General features: G+C 37.9%; 1 protein-coding gene across 4 annotated transcripts in view; it reads right to left on the reverse strand.

Annotated features, from left to right (window-relative positions):
* Positions 1-1056: 1056 nt before the first annotated feature.
* Positions 1057-27118, reverse strand: part of TMEM117 (transmembrane protein 117) — a 533621-nt gene continuing 507559 nt past the window's right edge. For 2 of the 4 annotated variants that reach the window (XM_004384562.2, XM_023738844.1), the window contains exons 7-8: positions 17059-17188; positions 1231-2966 (exon numbers count right to left, since the gene is read on the reverse strand). In XM_004384562.2, the coding sequence (XP_004384619.1) occupies positions 2320-2966; positions 17059-17188 (777 nt within the window). In that variant the 3' untranslated portion in view covers positions 1231-2319. Of the gene's footprint in view, positions 2967-16613; positions 17189-27118 lie in introns of those variants that run through there. The other 2 variants (XM_023738846.1, XM_023738845.1) reach the window with 2 other exon arrangements.

Raw genomic sequence — 27118 nt, forward strand, 5'->3', positions numbered from 1 at the left:
AATTGGTGTAAGTGCAATTAGGAAGTGCAATATTCAAAAGAAGTAGCAAAAGAAGGAAGGTAACCCACGTCTAGATGAAAAGGTCAAGACCGGTATATTAAAACAAAACAAAACAAAAAAACCCATTGCCGTCGAGTTGATTCCAACTCATAATGACCCTAAATGACAGAGTAGAACTGCCCCATAGAGTTTCCAAGGATCGCCTGGTGGATTCGAACTGCCGACCTTTTGGTTAGCAGCCGTAGCTCTACAATTGAATATCGAGACCTTACACAATTCAAATCTTGTTTAACTATGAAAACACCATCTTTGGAGATTATTCCTTTTGTTACTGAACTTTATGGAAACTTTGAAGATATATTTCGTATCAGCTTCTCTAGCTAATCCCTAGAAACACATAAGCAAGGTGCTCCAAGGTTTTTTTTTTTTTGGTTTTTTTTTTAATTTTACTATTTCTGCTAATTAGATTCTTTCACTGAAACACTTTTTCCTGGATATTCACATAAAGATTTTCAAATAATATTTTCATATAGACGATACACTGATAATAAGCACCTACTTTCTGAATCAACTTCATCATTCAAAATAAATACACATATGGTCCTGGGTGGTATTATTTGCTATGCAGATTGGTAGTGGCCAATGTCACAATATGTCAGGGATAACATGGCAAGTGAAAGTGTTTGTTAGACAGTATGGTCAGTGGAATACCATAGCAAGTTTGATCTCTGCGTTTTCAGTGTCAGAGATATTTATGATTCTAAGTAGGACCATGCATGGCTATTAAATGTTAAAAAAAAAAAAAAACAGCAGGGGCATGGTTCCAACTACTTAGTAAAATTGTAGCAAGATGTTTATTAAAGCCAGCTCTCAAGTGACAGATAAATGCATAGTTCTATTACGCATGCTAAATTCAGCATGCTACAAGCTTAAAAGCAAATAGATCAAAACGAGAGATTTTAAAAAAATCATAAAGGCAAAATACAGATATGTCAGTATGTGACAGGAAAATAATTTTGCCTTAAAAGTGATTCTCCCTTCCTCCCTGCTCCCCAAGGTACATCTAATCACAATTTATAGACCAAAATTAAGTAATTTGGGACTGTTCTATTTCTTAACTTACATGGCATCAAGCTTAAAAAACTCATTTAAATGGACTGTTCTTAAACTAAGATATGACTGATTGATTCCCTCTACTATGAACAAAAAACTGCATCACATAATCACTAATGGATAATTCTTATTTATTAATGTGTGATGTTTCATTCTTAAAAAATCAAAAAAACAACAAAACGTACACTCACAACAAGCCACTAAACAGATTCTTCCATGCACGTCTTTTTTTACCTCACAAGATTCCATTGCATGATTTTTAGAGTTCACTTGCTCAGGGTTGGTATATGTTTCTCATTTTCACTGTCCAGAACCATATTTAAAGAAAGATGTACAAATATTATAGATGGTGGGCTGTGCAACGTTCAAATAATGAAAGCTCCAGTTCCTTGTTCTTTGTAGGGCTTTGTGCAAATGCCAATAAATTTGAGAGTTCACACAACTGGGCCTCTTAACCTTTGTTCCCAAAGGTGAAGGGCAGGATTTTTAATCAAGTAGCAATTTATCTTTAATTAGGAAAACATAATTAGGTATTATCACCTAATTGCAATTACTGGTTGGAGAAAGTCACATTTCACCAGTAGTGACCCATGCTGGATTACTGTTCTCCTATTACTGCATTTTGCATCTGTATTTGCATTTGGCAGATAGCCAATAAAAATTACAAGGTAATCACCATACTTCTCTGCAGTCCAGCTGTCAAAGTCATCAACTCCACGGCTGAATAAGAAACTAAGAGATTCTTCCTGAGTCACATCTTGGCTATACCTATTTCCTACTCAGACATCAAGTGTAGATCAAAGTAATTGTACACACACACAAAAAAAATCCATGTGAAGTAAGTTAGAGAACTATTCCACACTTCATTTCTGGTACAAATAAAAACAGTTTAATGTCTCAAGGCACCACTATGGTTGAACATCAGATACACAGGTAATCATCTAATCTTCTACTATGCTGTAAAGTCAGTAAATAGCTTATGCAATTGTGAAAAGCAATCTCTAGAGGACTGTTACACAGTAGGCACGTATATTATAATACAAATAGAAAACAATGAGTCCTAGAAAAAGCATGTTGAGCACCGTTGTGGCATTGTTTAAATTTCTTTACCTAATACTACGTAAACCTTACGTTTACAAAAGGAAAGACTAACCTTTTAAAGTTACACTCAAGGTTGTTTTTTGTGCTATCACCAAGTAAGTGAATCTAGTTCGTAGGTGTACTTTTAGAAGTAGTTGGGTCTGGATCAGCCTCTGTTGCGCTGGTAGATTCATTCAAGTGTGAGCTCAAGTTTTCTGATGTTAGGTGGGAAGACTTGTAGATGATCTCGTTGAAGTCGGACCTGATGCAAACCAAAGGAGGGTCATTCAATGGGTCCTCCACTGAGACTTGGGTGTTTTCTCTAGTCATTCCCATGTCTTTGCTATGTTCTGATGGGGATTTTCTTTTCATTCGAGTGTAAGTTTTGTCTTGGTTCTCCATGCCTTGCTCATTTTTCAAAAATCGTCCAAAGAACCAGATGAAGAATCCAAACCACACAAAAGCAATCAAACTTGGAACAAAGGCCAGACACTTGACATCCAGGCTAGCCCCTATGTACCTGCTGTGTAAGAACATGTCTCCCTCAGCATATGTTTTATTAGTCTGAGGGTTAGTGTGATTGGACCTCCATTCCCAGGATAGCTTGGTTCTGTTCAAATCCTTTAAACTTTCTGAGTCTTTCACCGTATAAATCTTCTGCCCTGGGCCGATATACTGCCCATATTCATGAGGTTTATAAAATATCTGGTTCTTCCACATATTCAGATCCAAAATCAAGACAAGAAAGATGATTCCATAATTAAACCATTTACCTGCATTAAAAAAAGAAATACAGCATTAATCAAACAGCCATAAAATTGCAATACGGTTTTCTCCAATAAAATGGAGATAATAGTATAAATTGTTAATGTTTTAGACTGTTAACAGTTAATTTTTTGAGACTGCTCTCCTGCCATTAAGTAAATTGGCAAAGGGAATTTACTAAATGGATTCTAGGCATATGAACATGTAACTGTAGGTCCTCAGAGCCAGGAATTTATGGTATATATACTAACAAGATTTCGTCTCCTTGTTTTAAAGGCACCATGGCTACACTCAAATTCAGTTCCATGTAGGTTATTCTCTGCAACATTTCAATTAATATTGAAAAAGCAAAGTTTTAATGAAATTCTCAGAAAAGTCCAATGTATGACTGAACATCTCTTACAGTTTTATAATTATGTCTGGGCAAGAAATAAATCATTTTGCAATGCAAGCACAGCAGTATATCAATTGAATTCACATTGCTTTTTGTAGGTGACCTGTTGATTAAACTATGTGATTCCAATCAATAATCCTTGAGCATTCATTGCAAGACTTTAAAAATAATTGCATGAGATTCTCATTGAACAAAATGCATTTATCAGACATATAACCAAATCTAATGAACTGCTTTAGAAGACATTGGAGAGATTGTAACTAATACAATTTGTTTGTGGTATTTAAAATCTTGTATAAATAAGACATTACTTAGTGATATATTATCTAGTGCTATTCTTATATAAGCAAATTGGAAAATGTGGAAAAATTATTTTTAAGTGATACTAGACTCCATTATAATTTTTATTATAATCATAATTCACTTCAAATTTTATAGTACCTAGTATAATAATATTGCAATACCCACCTCGTAGGTTTGTTGTAACAAATTAAGGGATATATGTAATGGGTTCTAAAAGCTTTAGTTATAATTATTATATGTATTATGCCAAAATTGTTTTCTTTTGTATTTGAAAATAACAGTATTGAACATTATTAAGCTACTGCTTCACACGATTACAGAAATCTTGTGATAGGAGAGACATAGGATCTTGGGCAAACATATAAAACCAAGAATGGTAAAAATATATTTTGCAATATGTACACTATGCCATAATAATAGCTATATAAAAATATGAAACAAACACGTGTGAGGAGTTTAGTATTTTGTCATCATTGTTACACATTTTCAAGTTCCTATTATATGTAACATTGGAGGGTTTTAATCTTGGCACCACAACTGACTAGCTATGTGATCTTGGGCTAGTTGATTAAATTCTCCAGCTTCTTTAAATGCAGAAAATAATAGTACTTATTAAGGTTGTTAGCATTACATGACATTATTAGATGTTAAGCACAGTGCCTGGTACATACAGGGACTCACTCATTGTTACTATTATTATCATCAAAGCCATGATCATGTCTTTACTTTCGTGGGATAGTGCAATTTACGTATGAAGAGAATTTATGTAAACTATATGAAGGGAAAGTATAACTCTGCCAGTACTGAAATGGTTCAACTATAAAACACCTGTGGCTACCAAGTTGATTCCAACTCATAGCGACCCTACAGGACAGAGTAGAACTGCCCCATAGGTTTTCCAGGGCTGTAATCTTTACAGAAGCAGACTGCCTCACTCTCCTATGGAGCCGCTGGTGGGTTTAAACCTCCAACCTTTCTGTTAGCAGCCAAGCGCTTAATCACTGCACCACCAGGGCTCCTTTGGGTTCAACTATTTAGGGTTTATATTTGTAACAGAAGCTCTTGCCTGACTGACTCATTTTGTACATCCAAAGGAGACAGTACCTTGAAACATTGGGAACGTTGTTTCCAGATATAATAAAACATAACATCTGGTACTGTTAGGTTCAAACCACTCGTGCCCTCCTAGGGCTTCAAAACTAAAACAGATTCACACTCAGAATCAATCATAAAACAAAATAAGGGAGCTCTAGCCAGAGAAACTTAATCAAATACAAAGGTGAGCATCATTATCAAACATTTATTGTGATCATAATAGCCTCTGTTAGGATACCTTGATAGATGCTGGGGACATATGTTTCTGCCTTCTGGGGAGAAATTCATCATCTTGTTGGGGAAACAGGACAGAAAAATCAAAAGATAGATAACAATATGAGGCCATATTTGAGAGATGCCAAATGAGTGATCCACAACATAAATGCATAAATAGTGTGGCTGCTGAGAAAATGGAAAAAACAAACAAACTGAGGTCTGAGTTTCTGCAGAAAAGATTTTTAAGGAAGTTGTAATTCATGTGGTCCCTGAAGGAAAACAAGTCAGAGAACATTTGGAAAATTCTGTGTTTCTTTTAGTTTATGCTCTTATTATGATGCAGATAGAAGAGTGTACAGAAAAAGTTCAGGTGATGTGGAAGACAGCAACTGAGAGCAAAGAGACAAAAAAGAATGAAGAATATTGTAGAAAAAAAAAAGGTAGGAGACAGATGAGCTTCTCAGAGATTCTCCCCCAGTATTAAAGAAGCACTAGTTTGTAGCTTCCAGAATAAAAAGCAAGTTGAAAGGTGAGCTTTAGGAGCTTCTCTGCTGTAGGAGAATCAGATTTACTCTCTTGCTATAAATTGTATGTGTTAAATATTCAAACTGGATGCTGAGAAGAAGACCTCGTCTAGGTTGTATGATGGTCTACCACCTTCTTGACCCATAAAAGTCCCTTGGAGAAATGTGCGACCCTCTTTAGGTCTTTTTTTAGAAGTTCATGAATGGGGCAGTCCCTCATAAAGGATTCTTTATTTTTATGGTAACAGGGTATCAGAAACTACAGATAAGCAGCATTACAGAATTGAGGAGGAGAAAGACAGCTCATGGAGCTTGGAGAAGGGTGCTTCTCTGGTGGGGAAAGGATGCTCAGTGAGTGTTAATAGACAAAGAAAAAAGATAATAAAAGGAAAGAACAAAATGGAAGTTAATGAGCACTGAGAAGGAGAAGGAGCACTAAGAATAGGTGAAGCTTTTTTCTATCACTTAACTTTAATAGGGCTAGGTCAGTTTGACCACTAAACTTTCACCCTGAAGAATCACTTTATGTTATTTCTCAAGTGATCTGGAGTCAGAATATTTAGGTTTGATGGAGGAGGAGCACACTACAATGTGCTGCCTGATATCAGTTAACGGATATTATCATCTGCTGTAATGAATCTGTATGGATTTGTGAGAAGGGAGTAGTATAGTGACAAAAGCTTCAGGCTGGGAATCAGCTGATAGAGATCTTGTCCTAGCCCCAGACTTGAATAATACTACCTTGGGTAACCTTTTTAACCTCTCTATACCTCAATTATTTTATTTTCAAATTGAGGAAACTGAATAGATGTCTTTCAGTTCTATGATTCTGTCCTCCTCTTCCAAATTCTGCTATTTATTAGCTATGTGAATCCAATTTTTTTCCCCATGTGAAATGGGGGACCCTCAAAGGATTACTGTGAGGATAAAATGAGGGGTTATATTTAACAGTTCTTTGAAATGCATTAAGATCACCAAAAATGTAGGGTGCTATTACTTCTGCAATTTCATCCCTCTACTTCTTAAACTCAGTTAACATAAGATCTTGGTGATAGAACAGAAGAAGGAAGGATATGTGAGGGTTGTAGCAGAGATATCGTAAAGGTGATCAAATCTTTGAGCTTGGATAAAACAGCATGGATTTCTGAGCACTGACATCAACTGGTAGATACTCCGGGACCAGTTATCCAAGAAGACCCGATGTGCAGCTATATGTAAATATGCTCCTGAATCAGTATATTTAACATGTTACAAATCCACAGCAATCGGTAGTTTGTCTATAGCTTGGAGGACCTACGTTTTGGCCCCAAGGAAGTATTTTTTATATATACACTAATATTGAAGCTAAGGAATGGGACATAATGTCCCCATTTCTCCCTGCCAGCAGAAATATCATGTGGGGGTGGGGAAATACAGAGGGGAGAGCAGGAGAGAATGGAGTGAGGCAAGCTCAGTTTATAACTTATTGCCTTTCTTTTTCCCATGGATATAGCATTGTCCCACCCCCACTGTCACAGCTACTTGACCCAAACTTGAAGCTGCTGAAAATGTAGAAGAAATATTCTTATTATTACTTTTTGTTTGTTTCTTGTTGACCTGACATAACCTCTGATCCATTTATCCATAGGAAGATGTTCATCTTTCTCTATTATCCATCCTTCCATTTCCTTCACAATGTTTTTGTTACCTCTGTAATGCTTCCTTCTCTTAAAAAAAAAAAAAAAATTTGCCCTACGAGATGTGGTCAAAGGCAGAGTCAAATGCGACAATTCAAACTCAGTGTTCTCGTCTGTAAAGTGAGGGAGTTGAGGTATGTAATCCTTAAGGTTTCTTTCCAGCCCAGAAGGGTCTTTGAAGAGTCTGTGCAACAAACATCACATAAACCTTACTGTTTTATGATGGGCCAGGAAATCTCACTGTTAGAACAAAAAGATGAAATACACAATTTTCACATGGAGCAAGTTTTCCTTAAAAAAAAAATAAGATTGTATATTCTGAGAAAGAACAGCACAAAAAATAAATTTTAATCACTGTAATTACTCACATGGAAAGGATATAAGATACAAAAAAGAAAAGAGTAGAAAGTGCTTCTATAGCCATGTTCCCAAGTGTGTTGTTGTGAATGTATGATCAACAGTAACAAGAGGTTTGGTATTTTAGCATTAATCATATAAGACCTTCTGCATTTCTGCTTGTTGTTTCAACTACATGGCATAATGTAAATCACCAAGGAGGTAGGGTAAGAATCCATAGGTTATTTCTATTAATGTCTTTGTTGAAATATCTCACTGTCTCCTTTAATGAGGAATCACTGCATGGTGTTGGCGGAATTACCTTTCTTGTATTTTGTGCTTTTAATGAATCTTATTGATTGTCAAAAATGATACTATAATGGTAATTTTATCTTTTTACTTTGTAGGTGTTTAGAGAATCCTGGAACAGTTAATTTTAAAAGGATTCCTCATTAAACATCACCCCTGCTTAGCAAGGCAAATGACAACAATTTGGGGGTGTTTTTTCAACTAAGGAAAAATACTATAAGGTGCTGATCTTTCCACTACATAATGAACTTTTGTGATTCAAATATACAATTATAACATTTCTAGATCTTTTACTCTGTTGAGTTGCCAGTTAGCATATGGTCAAGAGGTATATGCTCTGAGTGCTTCTATACCAAATGGATTCTACCACTTGGCCAGGCTTGGCATTCAGCACAGGTGCATGAAATAACCATGCTCCACAAAGCCATTTAGCATCCATCATGGGACATGAAGCAACCATGGCTTGAAGAAGGTGACTTTTGGACAAAAAAATACACAAACACTTTGTTGTATCAGGCTTCTTGGTTGTCTTCAATATTCTCTCAGCCAGACATGAGCAGTGAAAACAGGGCTTACTGAGTTAGCATCTCTTTAAATCTTTCCCTAGGCAATTTAGAGATGTCTACAAACCATATTAAGTGCTTGGGCCATGAGAAGGCCATTTAGTAAATTGAAGATATTTACTAATTTATGAGTTAATAATTATTTTAGTTGGTAAAGTACCTTCTTACGACTTAAAAGCAAATGAATATAGCTTTTCAAAGTGTTTCTCTTATCATTGTTACTTCCTAAATAGGAGATTATTCATTCAGGACATACCCAGTATGGCAAGTAGAGGTGGGAACTTTGTAATGATAAAAAGAGAAAGAAGGTCATGCATTTGTACTGAATTAGATGACCATTAGAATATGACTTTCTTGAGATTGAGAACCATGTTATATTCATTTCTGTATTCCCTAAGTCCTAGTCTAGTTTTTGGCACATATTAAAAAGAAAGATGATCCAGTGGAATGTGGAAATTATCGAACAATATCATTAATATCACGTGCAAGTAAAATTACACTGAAGATAATTCAAAAACAGTTGCTAAAGTACATCGACAGGGAACTCCCTGAAATTCAAGCCAGATTCATAAAACGACATGAATGAAAGATATCATTGCTAATGTCAGATGAATTTTGGCTGAAAGCAGAGAATACCAGAAAGATGTTTACCTGTGTTTTATTGACTATGCAAAGGCATTCGACTGTGTGGATCATAACAAATTATGGTTAACATTATGAAGAATGGGAATTCCAGAACACTTAATTGTGCCCATGCAGAACCTGTAATAGACCAACAGGCAGTTGTTCGAACAGAACAAGGGGATAGTACGGGGTTTAAAGTTAGGAAAGGTGTGTGTGTCAGTATCCTTCTGCCATACTTATTCAGTATGAATGCTGAGCAAGTAATCCAAGAAGCTGGATGTCTTAGGCTGGGTTCTCTAGAGAAGCAGAACCAGTAAAGTGTATAAATATATATATAGGGAGAGATTATATCAAGGAAACAGCTCACGTGATCGTAGAGGCTAGAATGTCCCAAGTCCATGGATCAGGGTAGAGGCCTCTCCCAAGTCACACAGCTGCAGAAGCTGGCAAGCCCAAGATCGGAAGGTCAGAGAGCAGGGCTCCCACTCACAGGCTGTGCAGATCGACGAATCCCACATTCAGCAGATAAGCTGACAGCTCAAGTCCCAAGAACGGGAGATGAGATGACAGAAAGCAGCCGCAGAACCCAGAGAGAGCAAACAGCCAGAACGTCTGCTTATATACAGATGCGGGCCACACCCCCAAGGAGACTCCCTTTCATCTGATTGGCTACTCACAGTATATTCAATCATGGGAGTGATTATATTAAAACACGGAGAATCATGGCCAGCCAAGTTGGCACGCAATCTTAACCATCACACTGGACTAAATGAAAAAAAATGTGCCATCAGACTGATTGGAGGAAGACTCATTAATAACCTGCGTTATGCAGATGACATGACCTTGTTTGCTGAAAGTGGAGAGGACCTGAAGCACTTACTAATGAAGATAAAAGACTACAGCTTTCAGTATGAATTACACCTCAACATAAAGAAAACAAAAATCCTCACAAATGGACCAATAAGCAACATCATGGTAAACAGAAAAGATTGAAGTTGTCAAGAATTTCATTTGACTTGGATCCACAATCAACACCCATGGAAGCAGTGGTCAAGGAATCAAATGACATATTGCATTGGGCAAATCTCCTGCAAAAGACCTCTTTTAAGTGTTCCAAAGCAAATGATGTCACCTTGAGGACTTAAGTGCGCCTGACCCAAGTCATGGCATTTTCAATCACTTCATATGCATGTGAAAGCTAGACAATGAATGAGGAAGATCAAAGAATTGATGACTTTGAATTATGGTGTTGGTGAAGAATATTGAATATACCATGGACTGCCAGAAGAACGAACACGTTTGTGTGGAAGAAGTAAAGCCAGAATGCTCCTTAGAAGGGAGGATGGTGAAACTTCATCTCACATACTTTGGACATGTTATCGGGGGGACCAGTCCCTGAAGAAGGACATCACGCTTGGTAAAGTAGAGGGTCAGCAAAAAAGAGGAAGGCCCTCAGCAGGATGGATTGACACAGTGGCTGCAACAATGGGCTCAAACATAGCAACGATTGAGGATGGTGCAGGACTGGGCAGCATTTCTTTCTGTTTGTACATAGGATCGCTAGGAGTCAAAACCGACTTGATGGCACCTAACAACAACAACAACTCAGAAAATGTCTTTTAACCAACAGTTGACTCTGACATAGTATTTCCAGCAAAATACAAAGTGTAAAGTTCTAGTCTTTCCTACAAAATACATGTGTCATAATCATCTGAAGAATTCTAGGATACTGCTAAAATGGGATATAATCTGGAAAATTGAGAAAAGCAAAATATTCCTGTCTCAGGGATCATGATTAATTATATATTTTGAGTCCTTCTTCTGAATGTGAAGATAATTCCTGAAGAGCACGTGAACTTTATTACAAAAATCCTCATTCATGTTAAATGAAGCAGGAAGGTTTCAGTTTGGGCAGGCAGACTAGCTCAGGGGCAGGCAAGGATTACCAGGCTATGAACAAACAACCATGGCCTTGAAGAAAGTGAGATCTGGAAAAATAAAAGGAACTGCTGCTTTATATTGAAATTAGCATAGTTAACATGTGCTCTTAGAGCTGTACAAATGTGATGAAATGGAAATTACTTCAAGGCACGTTTAGAAAAATTCACAACTGAGAGAATAGCAAGGAGTCCTCGTGTACTTTGGATAAATTCATGATCTTTGCAGACTGTCATTGTGGAGAGGATGCATCATGTTTCCCTATAACAAGTCCCTTGCTAATTTTTTCAGAGACAGACCATTCAGCTAGACAGACCATTGGCCTGATCCTTCCCAGCATGTCTCATGATCTGAGTTACACAGGAGAGCTCTTTAAAAAACAATCTCTGCAAACTCAATTGCCAGAACTCACGCACGTATGGAAATAAAATTGTTGTTGTTAGGTGCTGTAGAGTCAGTTCTGACTCATAGTGACCCTATGTACAACAGAATGAAACACTGCCAGATCCTGTGCCATCTTCAACAATTGTTGCTATGTTTGAGCCCATTGTTGCAGCCACTGTGTCAATTCATCTCCTTGAGGGACTTCCTCTTTTTCACTGACCCTCTACTTTACCAAGCATGATGTCCTTCTCCAGGGACTGGTCCCTCCTGATAACGTCCAAAGTACGTGAGGTGAATTGTCACCAACCTCCTTTCTAAGGAGCACTCTGGCTGTACTTCTTCCAAGACAGGTTTGTTCATTCTTCTGACAGTCCATGGTATATTCAATATTCTTCGCCAAAACCATAATTGAAAGTCATCAATTCTTCTTTGGTCTTCCTTATTCATTGTCCAGCTTTTGCACGCATATGAGGTGACTGAAAAGACCCTCATCTGGCTCAGGCACACCTTAGTCCTTAAGGTGACATCTTTGCTTTTGAACACTTTAAAGAGGTCTTTTGCAGCAGATTTGCCCAATGCAATATGTTATTTGATTTCTTGACCACTGCTTCCATGGGCATTGATTGTGGATTTAAGTCAAATAAAATTTTTGACACCTTCAATCTTTTCTTTGTTTATCCTGATGTTGTTTATTGGTCCAGTTGTGCGGATTTTTATTTTCTTTATGTTGAGGTGTAATCCATACTGAAGGCTGTGGTCTTTGATCTTCATTAGTAAGTGCTTCAAGTTCTCTTCTCTTTTTGCAAGCAAGGTTGTGTCATCTGTGTATCACAGGTTCTTAATGAGCCTTCCTCCAATCCTGATATTGCATTCTTCATGGAAATAAAATGAAGGGGTTTTATTCATTATTTTCCACATCCTTGCCATTGTAAAGCACCTGTGCCCTCACACTGCTCAGGAAACTGAAATAGAACACAGACACTAGGGAAGCTTGTTTACTTCTACATTTTCCATTTTTGCCAAAAGTGTTCCTGTGGGCATTGTTGTACCAACAGTGTGAATTCTCTCCTCGAGGCTGCACAGGCGTTCCTTCTGGCCTTTCCCCCAACCTCCTCCTAATTTACTCAGATGATGGCCTCCAATGGGACACTTCCTTTGTCTAGCTGGGATGACAGATGGCAGAGCTTCCACTGGAATTGGCATTAATAGGACTCAGAGGAGCTTCCAAGACTGAATTGAGAGGCCATCCCTCTCCGCCTCCAGAGACTTAGTCCATCACATTTTGAATCCATCTTTGCACTTACCTTATAGGTAAAAGGCAAGAGGGCAGACCAGATAATTGTACAGTTGCATTTAGCATTTCCCTTTAGGAGAACAATGGACTTGGGCTGAAAGCCCAATGTGACCTGATCACTAACTATTTATTCCCTTTGTTACTGAAGTCAAAATATCCAGGAAAAAAAAAGTTTAACACACCCTTGGATAGAGATGATTTATTTTTACCAGCTGCAGCCCAGCTTATAAAATGAAAGCTCATACATACTGTAGCAAACCATCTGTCAAGGGGAATCCAGATGAGCTAAACAGATGCAACAATTCAAGTTATTTCTGACATGCATAAATAAAACTAGCTTGGAATCAGGATTAAAAAACACCCAAATCTTAAATGTTTTAAAAATGTTAACGGGAACTCATCAGTGTCCGATACCCCTCTATAAACTGAGCATTTCAGTGGGTTAGAGAAGTTTTCTATTCTTAACTTTCTCCTTCTTGAGAACTTAGAACAGTAGAGTGTGGACAAATGATAAGAGAGCCCTCTAATGCTCTTGAATTAAATAGAAAACACAAACTTTGGATGGATGAAGGAAAAGCTGTAAGTAAAAATAGTAAAAGTTTACGGGTGCTTACCACATGGCAGGCAGTGTGCCTTGCGCATGTTAATTGATTTAATCCTCACAACAGCTCTATGGGATAAGCACTTTTACTGTTCCCATTTAACAGATGAGAAAACTGAGGTTAGGGACCTTGACTGGGGCCACACCACTAGTAAGTAGCAGAGCCAAAGCCTGTGCACCAAACCTTTATGCTCCATTGGCTGTGGATGCACAGGTAGTCTTTTCTAGATCGCAGGGAACGGGTAGCTAGGAGCAAGATCTAGCCATCCTTGACTCCCAGAGAACCCTAACTGTCCTTGTTCAGGTTCTTCTAGTGCAGAATAAAAACAGGCAGAGAGCAATAGATGGGGCAGTCTGGGGGTCTGCAGGGTCCATTTTCCTACCCACGGCCCAGCTTCCTCTGTTGTTAACAAAACCGGCACCTTTTCCCAGTCAGACTCTACTTTTGGACCTCCTCTGTTGGACCCAGCTCTAAACTCTCCAGTTCCTGGCAGGCCTTTACCACATGCTTTTCTCTTTGAATTTGCATTCTGCTCCGTGTCTTTTCATTTTAACAGCTGCATATGAAAGTAAATTAAAACTGAGATGAGAGGAATTCTGACTGTAGAAAAGGTTTCTCAGCAGCAGTTTCTCAAAGCGTGGTTGGTCCTCTGCTGCCTACATGGGTATTACTTTCAGTACTTGACAGAAGGGCAGATTCCAGGCTCTGCCCCATACCTCAGCAATCAGACTGTGGGTGCCCAGCTTACAGATCTGTCTCTTCAACAAGGTCTCCAGGTGATTCTAATGCATACTAAAGTTTGAGAACCATTGATGGATATAGAGGGTTTCATGCTTTACAACCCCAGTAGTGATACTATCTTGCTTATCCAGGAAAGCACTGAAGTCTCCATAGAAAAAGAACGAGAACTTAGGAGGTGCTTTTTAACAAGTTAGCATTTGCAGTTCACATAACAATGCGTAGGCTGCTGACTACTGAAATATTAAAATGTAATGGGTAGCATGGGAGCCCTGGTGGTGCAGTGGGTTAAAGTGGTAGGCTGCTAATCAAAAGGTTGGCAGTTCAAACCCACCAGCTGCTCTGAGTGAGAAAGATGTGGCAGTCTGGTAGCATAGTGTTTTGAAAATTTCACCCTAGGTTTCTGCAGAAACAATTGTCTTACAAAGCCAGACAAGAAAACAGCCTTTCACAGGAAATTAGATGCTCAGCCGATTAATAGTTCTGACCCAGGAGGTATGGGCAAGGGACAGGGAACGGGCACTTTTAAAATGCTCTCCCAAGTGATGCTGTTAATTGTCTGGCTTCAGAGTGGCCTCAGCAACCTCTTCAGCCAATTAACAGAACAAAGAGAGTAACAGAACAAAGGCAAGAGGAGGGAACTTCTGACTTCCTACCTACGACCTCCAAACCTGTAGCTATTTTCCTAGAAAATTTTATCATGATTCTGGGGATGCATTTGAACATCTTATCCCAGATTGGACTTAAATTATTGACGGTGGAGTCCATCATCCAAAACCCACACCACTCTCTACCCTATTTTGAAATTAGACCCCAGAAACCTCAAAGGCCTCCCCAGCAGGTCTAGATCCCCAACAGTTTGCACATCCCATCTGAGGGAGATGGCCTGACCTCATCTGTGGCTTCTCAATGAGAAAGGAGCAGGTTCCAAAGAAAGCAATTATCAGCATCACCTGGGTGGGCATTTATAAAGTACTCATTCCCCAGCCCTAACTGAATCAGAACCATTTAGGGATGGGGCCCAGAAATCTGTATATGATAAAGTTCCCAAGATGATATGATATGATAATCGGCATAATTTGGCAAACACCATACCAAAATCTAAATTATACTACATTGCCACCTCTGGCGTACCTTATTAACACGTGGTCTCCATTACAAAAACTTACCTAGTCTTTCTGCCTTGTGAGTTTTTGGAAAATAGTACTTCGTAGGGAAGAGGTTTTAGTTCAAATGGAAGTCATGTACCTGCTTCTTTCCAAATGCAAAGGAGGATTTACCTTGAAGCTAATGATACGGAAGCTTCAGGGACTCTTGCATGCATGGCCCCCTTCCAAGGTACTGCATATAATTTTAAGATGTAATTTTGTATTCATTTTCTGAAGTAGGGCATTCCAAATTGTATAAACTTTAGGGCACCACAAAATCTGAATCTGCCCGTCTATAAATGACAGTGTAGATGACAAAGCCACACAAAATAGCTCTGAATTAAATATTCTTAATAGCTTGATTATTTTCTTATCAGTGGGTTTGCCAATTATTTTATTTGTAACCTGATGTTTCTGTACTTAAGCAGTATATTTTTGACAGGCATTCTGATACTCAGTCAGAAACAATATTAGTGCAATGATGGGCTGGGACAAGAGCTGATAGCAAGAACAGATGGTCCAGGCAAAAGCTCACCCACAGGGACATGATGATGCCATGTGTGTGATAGCTGTTTTAGAAGTCTGAGTGGGTAGCATGCTGCAGAGATTAAGTGGGGACTCTGAAACTACACTATGTGACCTGCACTCAAATTGATTGATTTATCCAGTGAATTTAATACATAGGCCTTATTCATTCTGAAGAGGCAAAGAAACCTGCTGCATCGTCCCTATTCATGAGCTCATTCTCCAATTTAGGAATGTCGCTTCACACTCAAAGCAGAAAACAGCCTCCTAGTTGGGAAGCAAAGGCTTTTTGCAGTACTCAGATGTTAACATTTTCTGTGCTCAGGCTATTTTTATTCGGCAGCACAGACGCTAGTGTAAGCACAGATTTCTTCAGCAGTTTTTATTATAGCAGGTGTGGGATCCTAGGCCATTGTTCTTTAAAACACACACATTCACTACCTGCATTTGAACAGCTCAGGAACTAATGCCATCCTTTATTCGTGATCATTCATCTGTCTGCTTCTTCTTTAAAAAAAAAAAAAAAAAAAGATATAAACCGTAGTTCCATAAAGCCTTTTTTTTAGATGAGAATGACTGAAATGTTGTAAAAGAATATTATAATAAATCGCATTGGAGCCGTTTCAAAAGCAGGACCTTTGAAAATGAAATATTCTAGGAATTCACAAGAGAATCACTATAGACAAACATAGAACATGAGTTCTGCCACAGAAGTAGGTCTTACTTAAACAAGAAGTGGCCTAACTCCCTAAAAGCATGTGGACTGATCGTAGCTCTAGTTCACCACTGTTTTTTTTGTTTGTTTGTTTCAGCAGTAAACGAAGAAGGAACACATGTTGAGAGTATCAGTGTTGAGAAAAATATGTTGAGTGGTATTTTGTGAAAAAGAAACCCACTCAATGAACAAAATCAAGGTAGAGTAGTATTTGGAGTATAGCAGAGATAACTAGCTACCCATACCAAAGATTTTCTCTCCGTCTTTGATAATACTATACTAGAATGTTAGACCTGATACCAGAAGTGGCTGCCCAAAGCAGAACTACATTTCTCTGCTTTCCTTAAATCAAAGTGCAGTTATTTGACTAGTTATCAGCAATGGAATGTGAGTGGAGGTGATACGTTTCTTTCCCAGGCCAAGGTGGTTAAGAAACAGGTAAGCCTTCTTCACCATTTCCCTCATCCTCTTTATTCCCAGTTGCCTGTTAGATGTTGAAGTTGAAGTTAGTAGCATCACCAGTAGCCTAGATCCCAGAATTACTGTGTGGAGTAGAACTTCCAGCTGACCTGGAACCACCCTGCACTGTTAAGCAAGTGAGGAATAAAATAATATTGATGTGTGCCTCTGAAATGTTATGGTTTGCTTTTTTAAAAGTAGTTAGCATTGCCTTAATACAAGGAGAGAGTCAAATGGCGCTCAACGTTATACCATACCTGTTATGTGAATATGATATTCCTCCTTGAAGATCTTCTGGAAGAAAGGAATCTTGAATTGCACGTGAGAAGTGTGCAATCCAGGGAGATTTACATCGACATCTCCCATGAAATGTGGGAATTCCCAGTCCTGTCAGAGAAAATCAACACAAAAGACATATTTATGATTTGTTTCACTTCTAAGTGGCAAAACTCCCAAATTTGACTTTTTATAAGCACTTATTTTAAAATCATTTAAATGCTGCCAGCTGTTGGATGCATTAGTTTAGTTCTGTGATAGTTACTTTATATACATTAGATCACTGTATGCATTTAAAATAAAAATTAAGTCATAACTTATATCCTCAGATTTTCTCTTAATGTGGTAATAAGAAACCAATACAGAATTGATTCACATCTATATATGTTTATACCTTTCATTCTGAAAAATTGATCTTACCTCTTATAGGAAGGAAGTGATTAAAATTTTACAAATATGGGGTAATTTTGTTATATATTTTTTGCTACTTTAAAAAAATGTGAAACATATAACAGCATATTTTGTGTAAGACACAGTAACCAATTTCTTCAATTCAATCAAGGAACTTTTATCAATTATCTCTGCTTCTTTCTTGCAATCTAGCATTAGTTTGAACCAAACAATAGAAGGCCTGAAGTAGCAGTATAAGAGACCAAGACTGAATTAATTCCCAAGTTGTCACTAGTTATTTCCTTATTGCTTAGGCAAAATTGGGTGGGGTGACCCTCCCTCTCATAAGAAAGGGAAACAGATGTAAATGAGGATATCTTTCTGTGTCTCACCTACTCTTCATTTTCAGATGTTGTTTTTAGTTGCTGGGGAGTCAGTTCTGACTCATGGTGATCCCATGTGGTTGCCATTTTTAGATAAAGTCACCAAATTCAGTTCAATACTACTATGTGAAGAGACACTACACTAAATTTGAAGAAAACATTTGAGATATATCCATAGGCATTAAGATACACATTTTTTAATTTTAAAAACTAAATAATCAGTCCTATATTTGGTGATTTTTAAAAAGAATTTGAATATGAAAAAATTAATGAAAAATATTAGTCTGAAATTTCAGTTCATTATCTCAGTTATAAAAAGTCACGTTTTCTCAAGGCTTTTCTATATGCAGCTGTTAGAGGTGTACTAGTAATATAGTGCCTGAACTTTTAGGGGTTTCCATGTCCTGTTCTGCTCCCTTCTTTGCTGAGAGTTCTGGTTAGGTAAGAATGGGCCTTGGTAGAATGGAGAGTACGTCAGTGGTGGTAACCAAGTAAGGCTTCAATATCTATCAGTTTGCTTATCTACAGATCACTTCAAGCCGCTAATAACAAATACATATAAAGGAAGAAAAATGAAATAATGAAATTCCATCCCATTCATCAGTGTATATACAAATCTCTTGTTGGTTTCACACCCCCTTTGTTTTTTTAGACGTCAGCAGCAAATAGACATATAATTTGGGAAATTCAGAAAAACCAAAGCATTAGAGCTGAAAGAATTGGGGACAAAAATATTAATAGGAAAGGGACTGGTAATAATACCTGGGAACTACTGCTGAGGTTAAAGTGTATTTGCTTTATTTTTCACTGATCCTGTCTTTGTTCTTTCTGTTACTTAGAAGACCCTTGCAAAGAGAATTAAAATTGAATTTAGTCTTTTGCTAAAATACAACTGATGAAAAACTATGCTTGACAAAGGGACTGATAACCAGAGTATCCTTCATTTGCCCTAGATAAATGACACAAAGCATTTCCAACAGAGAAATTATCTTTTTATTGCTTGATTTAAGGAAGAGAATTATTCTTGATAGGAATTGGGCAAGTACACTTAAAATTAGCTTCTTTTTGGAAAGACATTCTTGGACTGCTCCCATTTGACTTTTCCTTCCACGAACTAAATTTTTCTACTGCGTATGAAGTGGTTTTAGTTTGAAAGCAGTCTCAAGAGATTTTTTTGCAGACTATGATCAAATCCTCATTCACCAAAAAAGAGCTCCTTAGTTATTTCCCAGCTGTCCCTGGAGACAGAAAGATGAGTTAAGGAAATGACAGGTGAAGGAAAGAAAGGAAGGGAAAGTCTTGCTCTTTATATGGAAGATGGTCTGAAAGCTTGCTGTTATTAACCCATTTCACAGATGGAAAATTTTTACCTCAGAGAGGTTAAGTCACCTACCCAAGGAGCTATAGGTATCATGTAACAGAGCTTAGGTTTTATTTGGCTCTAAAGACTACATACTTTCTTCTAGGCCACACTGTCTCTAACTGTGAAAAATGACATCATCTACAGTTTTTGTTTTTTTCAGAACTGGATTATTCTTACCTGCTATATTTGTTCTAATTGATAATCACTGATGGCAGTAATTAACCTGCTCATCTCAGCAAAAGCCAGTTTAATGAGGGTCTTTAAATGACTTTTTGTTTTTCCCTGGAGGCTTCTCATTTGATTTATCTGGCCCTAGTTAGAACAACCATCACCCATCTGTCAGTTTGTCATACTGTGGTGGCTTCTGTGTTGCTATGATGCTAAAAACTATGCCACCAGTATTTCAAATACCAGCAGGGTTACCCATAGTGGATAGGTTTCAGGCGAGCTTCCAGAATAAGACAGACTAGGAAGAAAAGCCTGGAGATCTACTTCTGAAAATAGTCATTGAAAACCTTATGACTTCATTGAAATTTTGGACATGTCATCAGGAGGGATCAATAGTTGGAGGGAAAGATCATGTTTGGTGAAGCAGAGGGCCAGCAAGGGTGAGGGAGACCCCCAGTAAGATGGATTGGCACAATAGCCCCAACAATGGACTTGAACTTGCTGCAATGATGCAGAACTGGGCAACATTTCATTTTGTTGTATGTAAAGTCACCATGAGTCCAAGTCGACTTGAGGGTAGCTAACAACAACAACAAAAGTTAGAACAAAAAAAGAAGACCAACTGGAACTTTCTCCACCCAGCAACTGTCCCTGGAGTCTGATAACTGGGAAGATTTGGCTAATGGACGATTATTAGCAAACAGTGAGATTCTCTTGGCATCATAACAGCCAGTTTCATATGCAGACTATATAGCAATGTTACGAGAGTTATAACCTTTTTTCCTTCTGAATAAATGCAAAATATATTTTTGAAGCACAACGTGAAAATGTTGAATGCAGAGAATGATGAAGCAAAGTGTGTTTGTCTACTCAGCCCCAGGCTAGGAGCAGGCTGATCCTGGGATTGCGTTTCACTTAATGTTCATTTATTTTGTTCTTCAAAAATGTTATCAGTGTTTAGTAATTCAAAGCTTCCTTACTTCTCTCTGTTATTCAATCTAACAATGACTGCAGAGGTCTATCAGATTTGTGGCTCAGTGATGTGAGAATTATTTAGGCATATCATTGTATCACCCTATTCCAGTTCTCATCAGTTCCTGGTGATGTACACAGTGTTAACAGACTCCCAACTTTGCCTCTTGCTTCAAATATGAGACACAGCCAATTTTCATTCAGATGGGCATATTTCCCATATAAAAATAAATGAGCAGTGCCATGATATATATCTATACTTATTTCTTGAATGGTGTGGTTTACTTCTGCGCATAGCAATAAAACATCAGGTACTGCGATCTCTATTATTCATGGGCCACATTTGGACAGAATCGGAGGGCAATGTTAAACAAAAAGGCAAGATGGTCTCAAGACATCCTGGATTCATCATTTCTCCATGTTTTCTCATTGAGATCCATGCCTCAGGGTCGAGAAAAACAACTTGGTATTATGCAGAGGAACTCAAGCTTGAAACCAGCACTGTTTTGATTTCCTCCATCTGGCACTCATTTCCCCAAATCAAATGAAGAGACTTCATTTCTATTTAGAGATGTGTTAGAGGGTAAAGATGTAATAACACCGATTTCTCTACTTTGTGAAACGAAAGGCATAGTATCAGAACAAAAGTTATATATCCTGGGATAAAGATTAGGCACTTGGTTTTTGAGGAAATTGATAGATTAGATTAGACTTTACTGAGTAGTATTGCTAACCATTTAGAATAGAAATGGCAATAGCTTCTAAAATGTTAGTGTAAAATACCAACATTTTTTTCAGTGTAATAATTTGTATATCTCCTCTTTACTGGGATTAGATTATTGAGTTTTAAATGATCTTTCTCTCTTTGCTGATTTATATTCTGCCATATTTCAGAACTGAATTTAGATTCATGTATATCAGAACATTATTCTACCAAGAACTTCCTCAGCTTGTAAAGTGTCCTTAGCTTTCCTACGCTTAGCAGTGTCCTAGCAACAGTATTTCAGATGTCAGTGAGCAGTGGCAGCCCAAAGAATTGTACTCATGCTTTGGGTGATGTTTTTGTTTCTTAAGAACCTTGAGTGCCTGATTTCTCTGCAACCCCGTGCTGCTTCTAATGGGCACAGTTGCTGTAGTATCACTTGGCTGAATAAATTCTTAGAAACCTTGACATATAATAGATTTTGCTTTTTCATTTATTTATTGTCCATCTCCCCCACTGGAATGTGAGCTCCAAGGAGCTTATAGAAACTTTGTCTGTTTTGTTCACTGCTGTATTCCCTATACCTGAAATAGTGCTCAGCACATAGTAAGAACTCAAGGATTTCCTGGACTGATGAATAGAGCTCTCTGAAAGTAAAAATACACAACAATCCCTTTTTGGTTTCATGTAAATGGAAACCAAGAATGGATTTAGGTAATAGAGACAACACAACAAATACTTGTTTCTATCTGGAAGTAACAATCATGAGGATGGTGCAGGACTGGGCAGTGTTTCGTTCTGTTGTACACAGGGTCACTATGAGTCGGAATTGACTCAACAACACCTAACAACAACATTTGTAAGTAGGTGACTCTATATGTGTAAATATTATACATCAACTTAAGACTCATTAATATAAAAAAATCGGTTGTTTCCCTATAAACTAGGTATACTGGAGTCATGCGGAGTGTAACACAAAAGTTATGCCATTTGCCAAAGATCACAGAGGAGAGGAGTCAGTGGATAGTCAGAGAAAGAAAATGGAGGTCAAATGTACATATTTTGAAACAAAGCAGTTAATGTTTGGAGAGTTAGTAAAAATGTGTGCTGAGATGATCCAAGACACACTCTTAGCCACCGTGTAATCGCAGAGAAGCTCATGAGACATTTTCAGCCAAGTCAGAGACCAAGGAAAGAGAATGTGAATCAATATGTGATTTAAAGAAAAAAGGGAGAGGAGGGATCATGTCCCACAGTGGATGACAGCAGTAGGGATGACGGGCAAGATTGACTCTAAGAGACACCCTGCAATAAAATGTGAATGAAACAAAAGAGGGATAGCAGAAGGCTACTTCTTAGATGTCCTTTGACAGACACTCTTTTCTCAAATGTTGTACTCTTGTTGTCTCTTAATATTCCCTATTTTGTTTTCTTCCCTGAAGGACAAATGAATTCTATTACCTTTTGGAGTTTTCTCTCAAGAGACACAAATGCTATTTAAAAGATTTAAAACATACGGGGGAAAAATCTTGGCTTTCTGGTTGAAGTAGGCTTTTGCCAACAAGTAGTAGAGATGGTAGACTTCATTCATCACTAAAACAAATCCAAGTCAAACCGTAAACCTGTACTTAAAATGTCTTCAAAGACATGATTCTCTAATGTGTTTTTGTGTACTCTAAGATACCAATGAACTCTCCAAATTGTTGTTGTCCAAACAATCTAATCTAGCCTAAGGACCTATTTTGTACTGTTGTTTAATACCTTTTCTTCATCAATGAATTTTGTGTACTTACAAAGGCCAATAAGAATTTTCCTGCTAATTCTAAAGCCAACATATATCAATGAGATGTAAGTAATGGTCTAGTGCCTATGGAAAAAGGAAATAAGTCAATCCCAGAGCAGGTCTGAAAAGTAAATATGGTCTGTCACTTCCCAGAGACCTTGACATGGGGCTCTGGCAAGATAGCAGTGAGTTTTTAAAAACAAGCTTTATTACATCTGGACACCTTGAAAGCATCATTCCTTTAATGCATCAAGGTGGAAGAATGTCTGATGAAATGTACTGGACCTCATTTACAGATGTCCAGCCCTGGCAGGCTGATGTGATGGAGGGCAAAATAAAAGTCAGTCTTGTGTTTACAACTAATATAAATGCATCATGTGGCATCTAAGAATAATGGGAAATCAATACCCCTCACTGAGGCAATACACTTTGCCAGTAAACGAGGAAAGAGTGCTTGACATCTTAGAGGCTCCTGTAAAAGGAGAAAAGAAACAAACAAAAAACCAAGAATTAAACAAAACAAAACAAAACATTGGCTATGTCCAGTTACTGGTAATTAAAGTTAGTACAAAATCTGAATGAACACTTTGTTGTAACTCGATGGATAAACTCATTTTGGAAAATTCTTCCATCAGTTCTCAAATAAGAATTTTAGCATTTCTTAAGAATAAAGTTAACTATGCAAAAGAATTGGAAACTTTTTGACTCAAATGAGGACTTCTCTAAAAAGAAAAGAGTGAAATGTGGAAGGAAGTTACTAGACTGGATATTTTTGTGTTATTTTTCAGACACTGGCTACAGTATAATAGCACACAGACCCTGCTTATTCCAGCTTTATTGCATTTGCACATTTGGCACAAAATGTCACTGCTTCAGTATCTGTTCTGGCTCTACACGTGCTGCCAGCAATGGTCACATTCAATTGTCCGAATGACTAATTTCTTCTATGGACTATATGGGAAAATTAATTGCACACTGTCAAAAGAGTAGATAATATTGCCCTTAGTAAAATTTTTATTTAATATTGAGGCCATTTTTCTCCATGAAAAAATAATAGTGGAGTTAAGTGGGAAAAATGTGATACAATATAAAAAAATACATCACAAATAATAGAGTGTGAAGTAGATTTAAATATCAGACGGGTGGTAGAGCTGAATGACTTTTAGCATCTCTTGCAGTATTTTCACTTCCTTGACTATAATTTTTTTTTCCACTGATGTCTCATGGAGCATATATTCTAGTTGGGGAAACAGACCTGCTAATCAGTAAATAAAAATATAATATGATGTCAAATACTGATAAGTGCTATGAAAGAAGTAAAGCAGAGTAAGAGATGGAGAGAAGTGAGTCAGGCGTGGGTGCTATTTTAGCTCAAGCAGTCAAAGGAAAACTTCTCTGAGGTGACCTCTGTGTGGAGTCCTCATTAACAGGAAAGAGCAAGCCATGCAAAGCTCTGGAGGAAGAGGATGATATGTGCTAGAGGGAAGAGTAAGTGAAAAGGCCCTGAGGAGTAAATGAAATGGGTGTGTTCAAGAAACAGCAAGATGAGAGTAGTTATAGGAGCATGTCAGATGGATCTTTGCTGAAGCAGAGAATACCAGAAAGATGTTTACCTGTGTTTTATTGAGTATGCACAGGTATTCGACTGTGTGGATCATAACAAATTATAGATAACATTGCAAAGAACGAGAAGTCCAGAACACTTAATTGTGCTCATGAGAAACCTGTACATGGACCAAGAGGCAGTTGTTTGAACAGAACAAGGGGATACTGCATGGTTTAAAATCAGGAAAGGGATGCATCAGGGTTGTATTCTTTCACCATACTTATTCAATCCATATGCTGGGCAAATAATCTGAGATGCTAGAGTATATGAAGAAGAATGGGGCATCAGGATTGGAGGAAGACTCATTAACACCCTGTGATATGCAGATGACATAATCTTGCTTGCTGAAAGTGAAGAGGACTTGAAGCACTTACTGATGCAGATCAAAGACTACAGCCTTCAGTATGGATTACACCTCAACATAAAACAAAAATCTTCACAACTGGACCAATAAGAAATATCATGATAAATGCAGAAAAGATTGAAATTGTTAAAAATTTCATTTTACTTGGATCCACAATCAACACCCATGGAAGAAGCAGTCAAGAAATAAAATGACGTATTGCATTTGGCAAATCTGCTGCAAAAGACCTCTTTAAAGTATTAAAAAGCAAAGATATCACTTTAAGGACTAAGGTGCACCTGATCCAAGCCATGTATTTTCAATTGCCTCATATGCACGAAAAAGCTGGACAATGAATAAGGAAGACCGAAGAAGAATTTGAATTATGGTGTTGGCGAAGAATATTGAATATACCATGGACTTCCAGAAGAACAAACAAATCTGTTTTGGAAGAACTACACCCAGGATGCTCCTTAGAAGCAAGGATGGCAAGACTACGTCTCATGTACTTTGGACATGGTATCAGGAGGGACCAGTCATGCTTGGTAAAGTAAAGGGTCAGTAAAAAGAGCAAGACCCTCAAGGAGATGGATTGACACAGTGGCTGCAGCAATGGGCTCAAGCATAATGACTGTGAAGATGGTGCAGGACCCAGCAGTGTTTTGTACTGTTATACACAAGGTTGCTATAAGGTGGAACCAACTCAACAGTACCTAACAACAACAACAGGAGCATGAGGGATGTGAAGATTAGTAGGGTTGCTGTAGAAGGAATGAAGACCTGTTAGGAGACTGTGCAGTAGTTTAGGTGTGACATGATGGTGGTTTAAAGCAGGCTGGTCAGATGGTGAGATCAAGATATATTTTGAAGGTATGACCAGCTGAATTTCTGGAGGGGTTAAATGTGGGGTGTGAAGGACAGACAGCAATCATTAATGATTTCTAGATGTTTGGCTAGAGCAACTGGTAAATGGTAGTAGCATTTACTGAAAAGTGAGAGACTCGGAAACTAGTAGGCTTGCAGAAGATAGGGAAGTGGGTGAGAAATCTAGATATCCACTCAGAAAACGCTAATATGGAAAAGCGTATCTGACATCCAAGTGGAGGTATTGTGTAGGCAGCTGGAAAGCTTGGAAGAGAGGCCAGATTTGGAGATATAGATGTGGGAGTCACTGGTGTATCTACTGACTTAAGTCCATAAAATTGAATAAAATCACCGATGAAGGGTGTGCCAATATCCACAAGAAGAGGTCCAGGGGCTGAGCACTGAGGTTGGAGGAAAAGGAGCCAGTAAAGAAAACTGAAAAGGAATGGTCTGAGTTAGAAGGACAGGAGAAAGTGGTGCCCTAGAAGCCAGATGAAAAATTGTTTCAAAAAAGGAGTAATCAACTATGCTAAATGCTGCTGAAAGTAGGAGTAAGAAGAAAGTTGAAAATTAACCGTAGGATTTGGCAGTATGGGGGTTGTTGATCTTTATAAGACCTCTGCACTCCAAAGGAAACTGATCTTGGGGATAAAAGCCTGACTGGAATTGTCCCAAGAGAAAATGGGAGGTGAGAAGTAGACACAATAAATATAGAACTCTTTTGAGGAGCTTTGCTGTTAGTGGAAACAGGGTAAAGAGGCAGTATACCAGAGAGAGACAATCACAATGTTAATTTTAAATAATATCTCTAATGCAAAATAAATTGTATTTTGGTAGAATAGAGGATTCTCAGACCTGAAGTTCCCTTTTTATATTTCCAGTAGTTTCTTTCATGACTGATGTTGAAAGGTTGTGTGCACCAGTATGGATGTACTGGTTGTTTATAGCTGGTGTTCATTCTGATCAGGCCAGTGTCCACGCTGATTGGTCAGTACCTCTGCTATATCAGTACTTAAAATATTCTGACCGTCACTCTTTGTGAAGTCAAGACAGCTTCTTTCCTGAAAAAGTGGGCTAAGTTCACTGTGTCTTGAGCGTAACAGGTTTTAGAAACAATAGGCTCAATCCTCACTGCTCTTATTATCCAGTGTGGTTTCCTTCTGACTTCGTTTTTCTTAATAAAGAGTTAGGATTTTGGGACAAGCACCAGGCTTTTGCTCTGTCCCCATGGACCACCCAGTGATAACATGTAGCAGAAAGTAAAACCGTTAGAGCAATGAATTTGAATTGCCAGACTTTCCATGCCTTTCTTCAATGAGTTTAGGCCAAGAGTTTTCATCATTTAAATCTAGAGAAAAATTATCCACCTTCAAGTAAGAGAGCAAAGACTATATATAGGGGCAGGGTAGAGGGATAGAAAGAATAAAATACATTTTATTGTTTGAGAATTATACCCTTAGTGAACT

This window comes from Trichechus manatus, unplaced genomic scaffold, assembly GCF_000243295.1.
Source record: "Trichechus manatus latirostris isolate Lorelei unplaced genomic scaffold, TriManLat1.0 scaffold00123, whole genome shotgun sequence".
Lineage (NCBI taxonomy): Eukaryota > Metazoa > Chordata > Mammalia > Sirenia > Trichechidae > Trichechus > Trichechus manatus.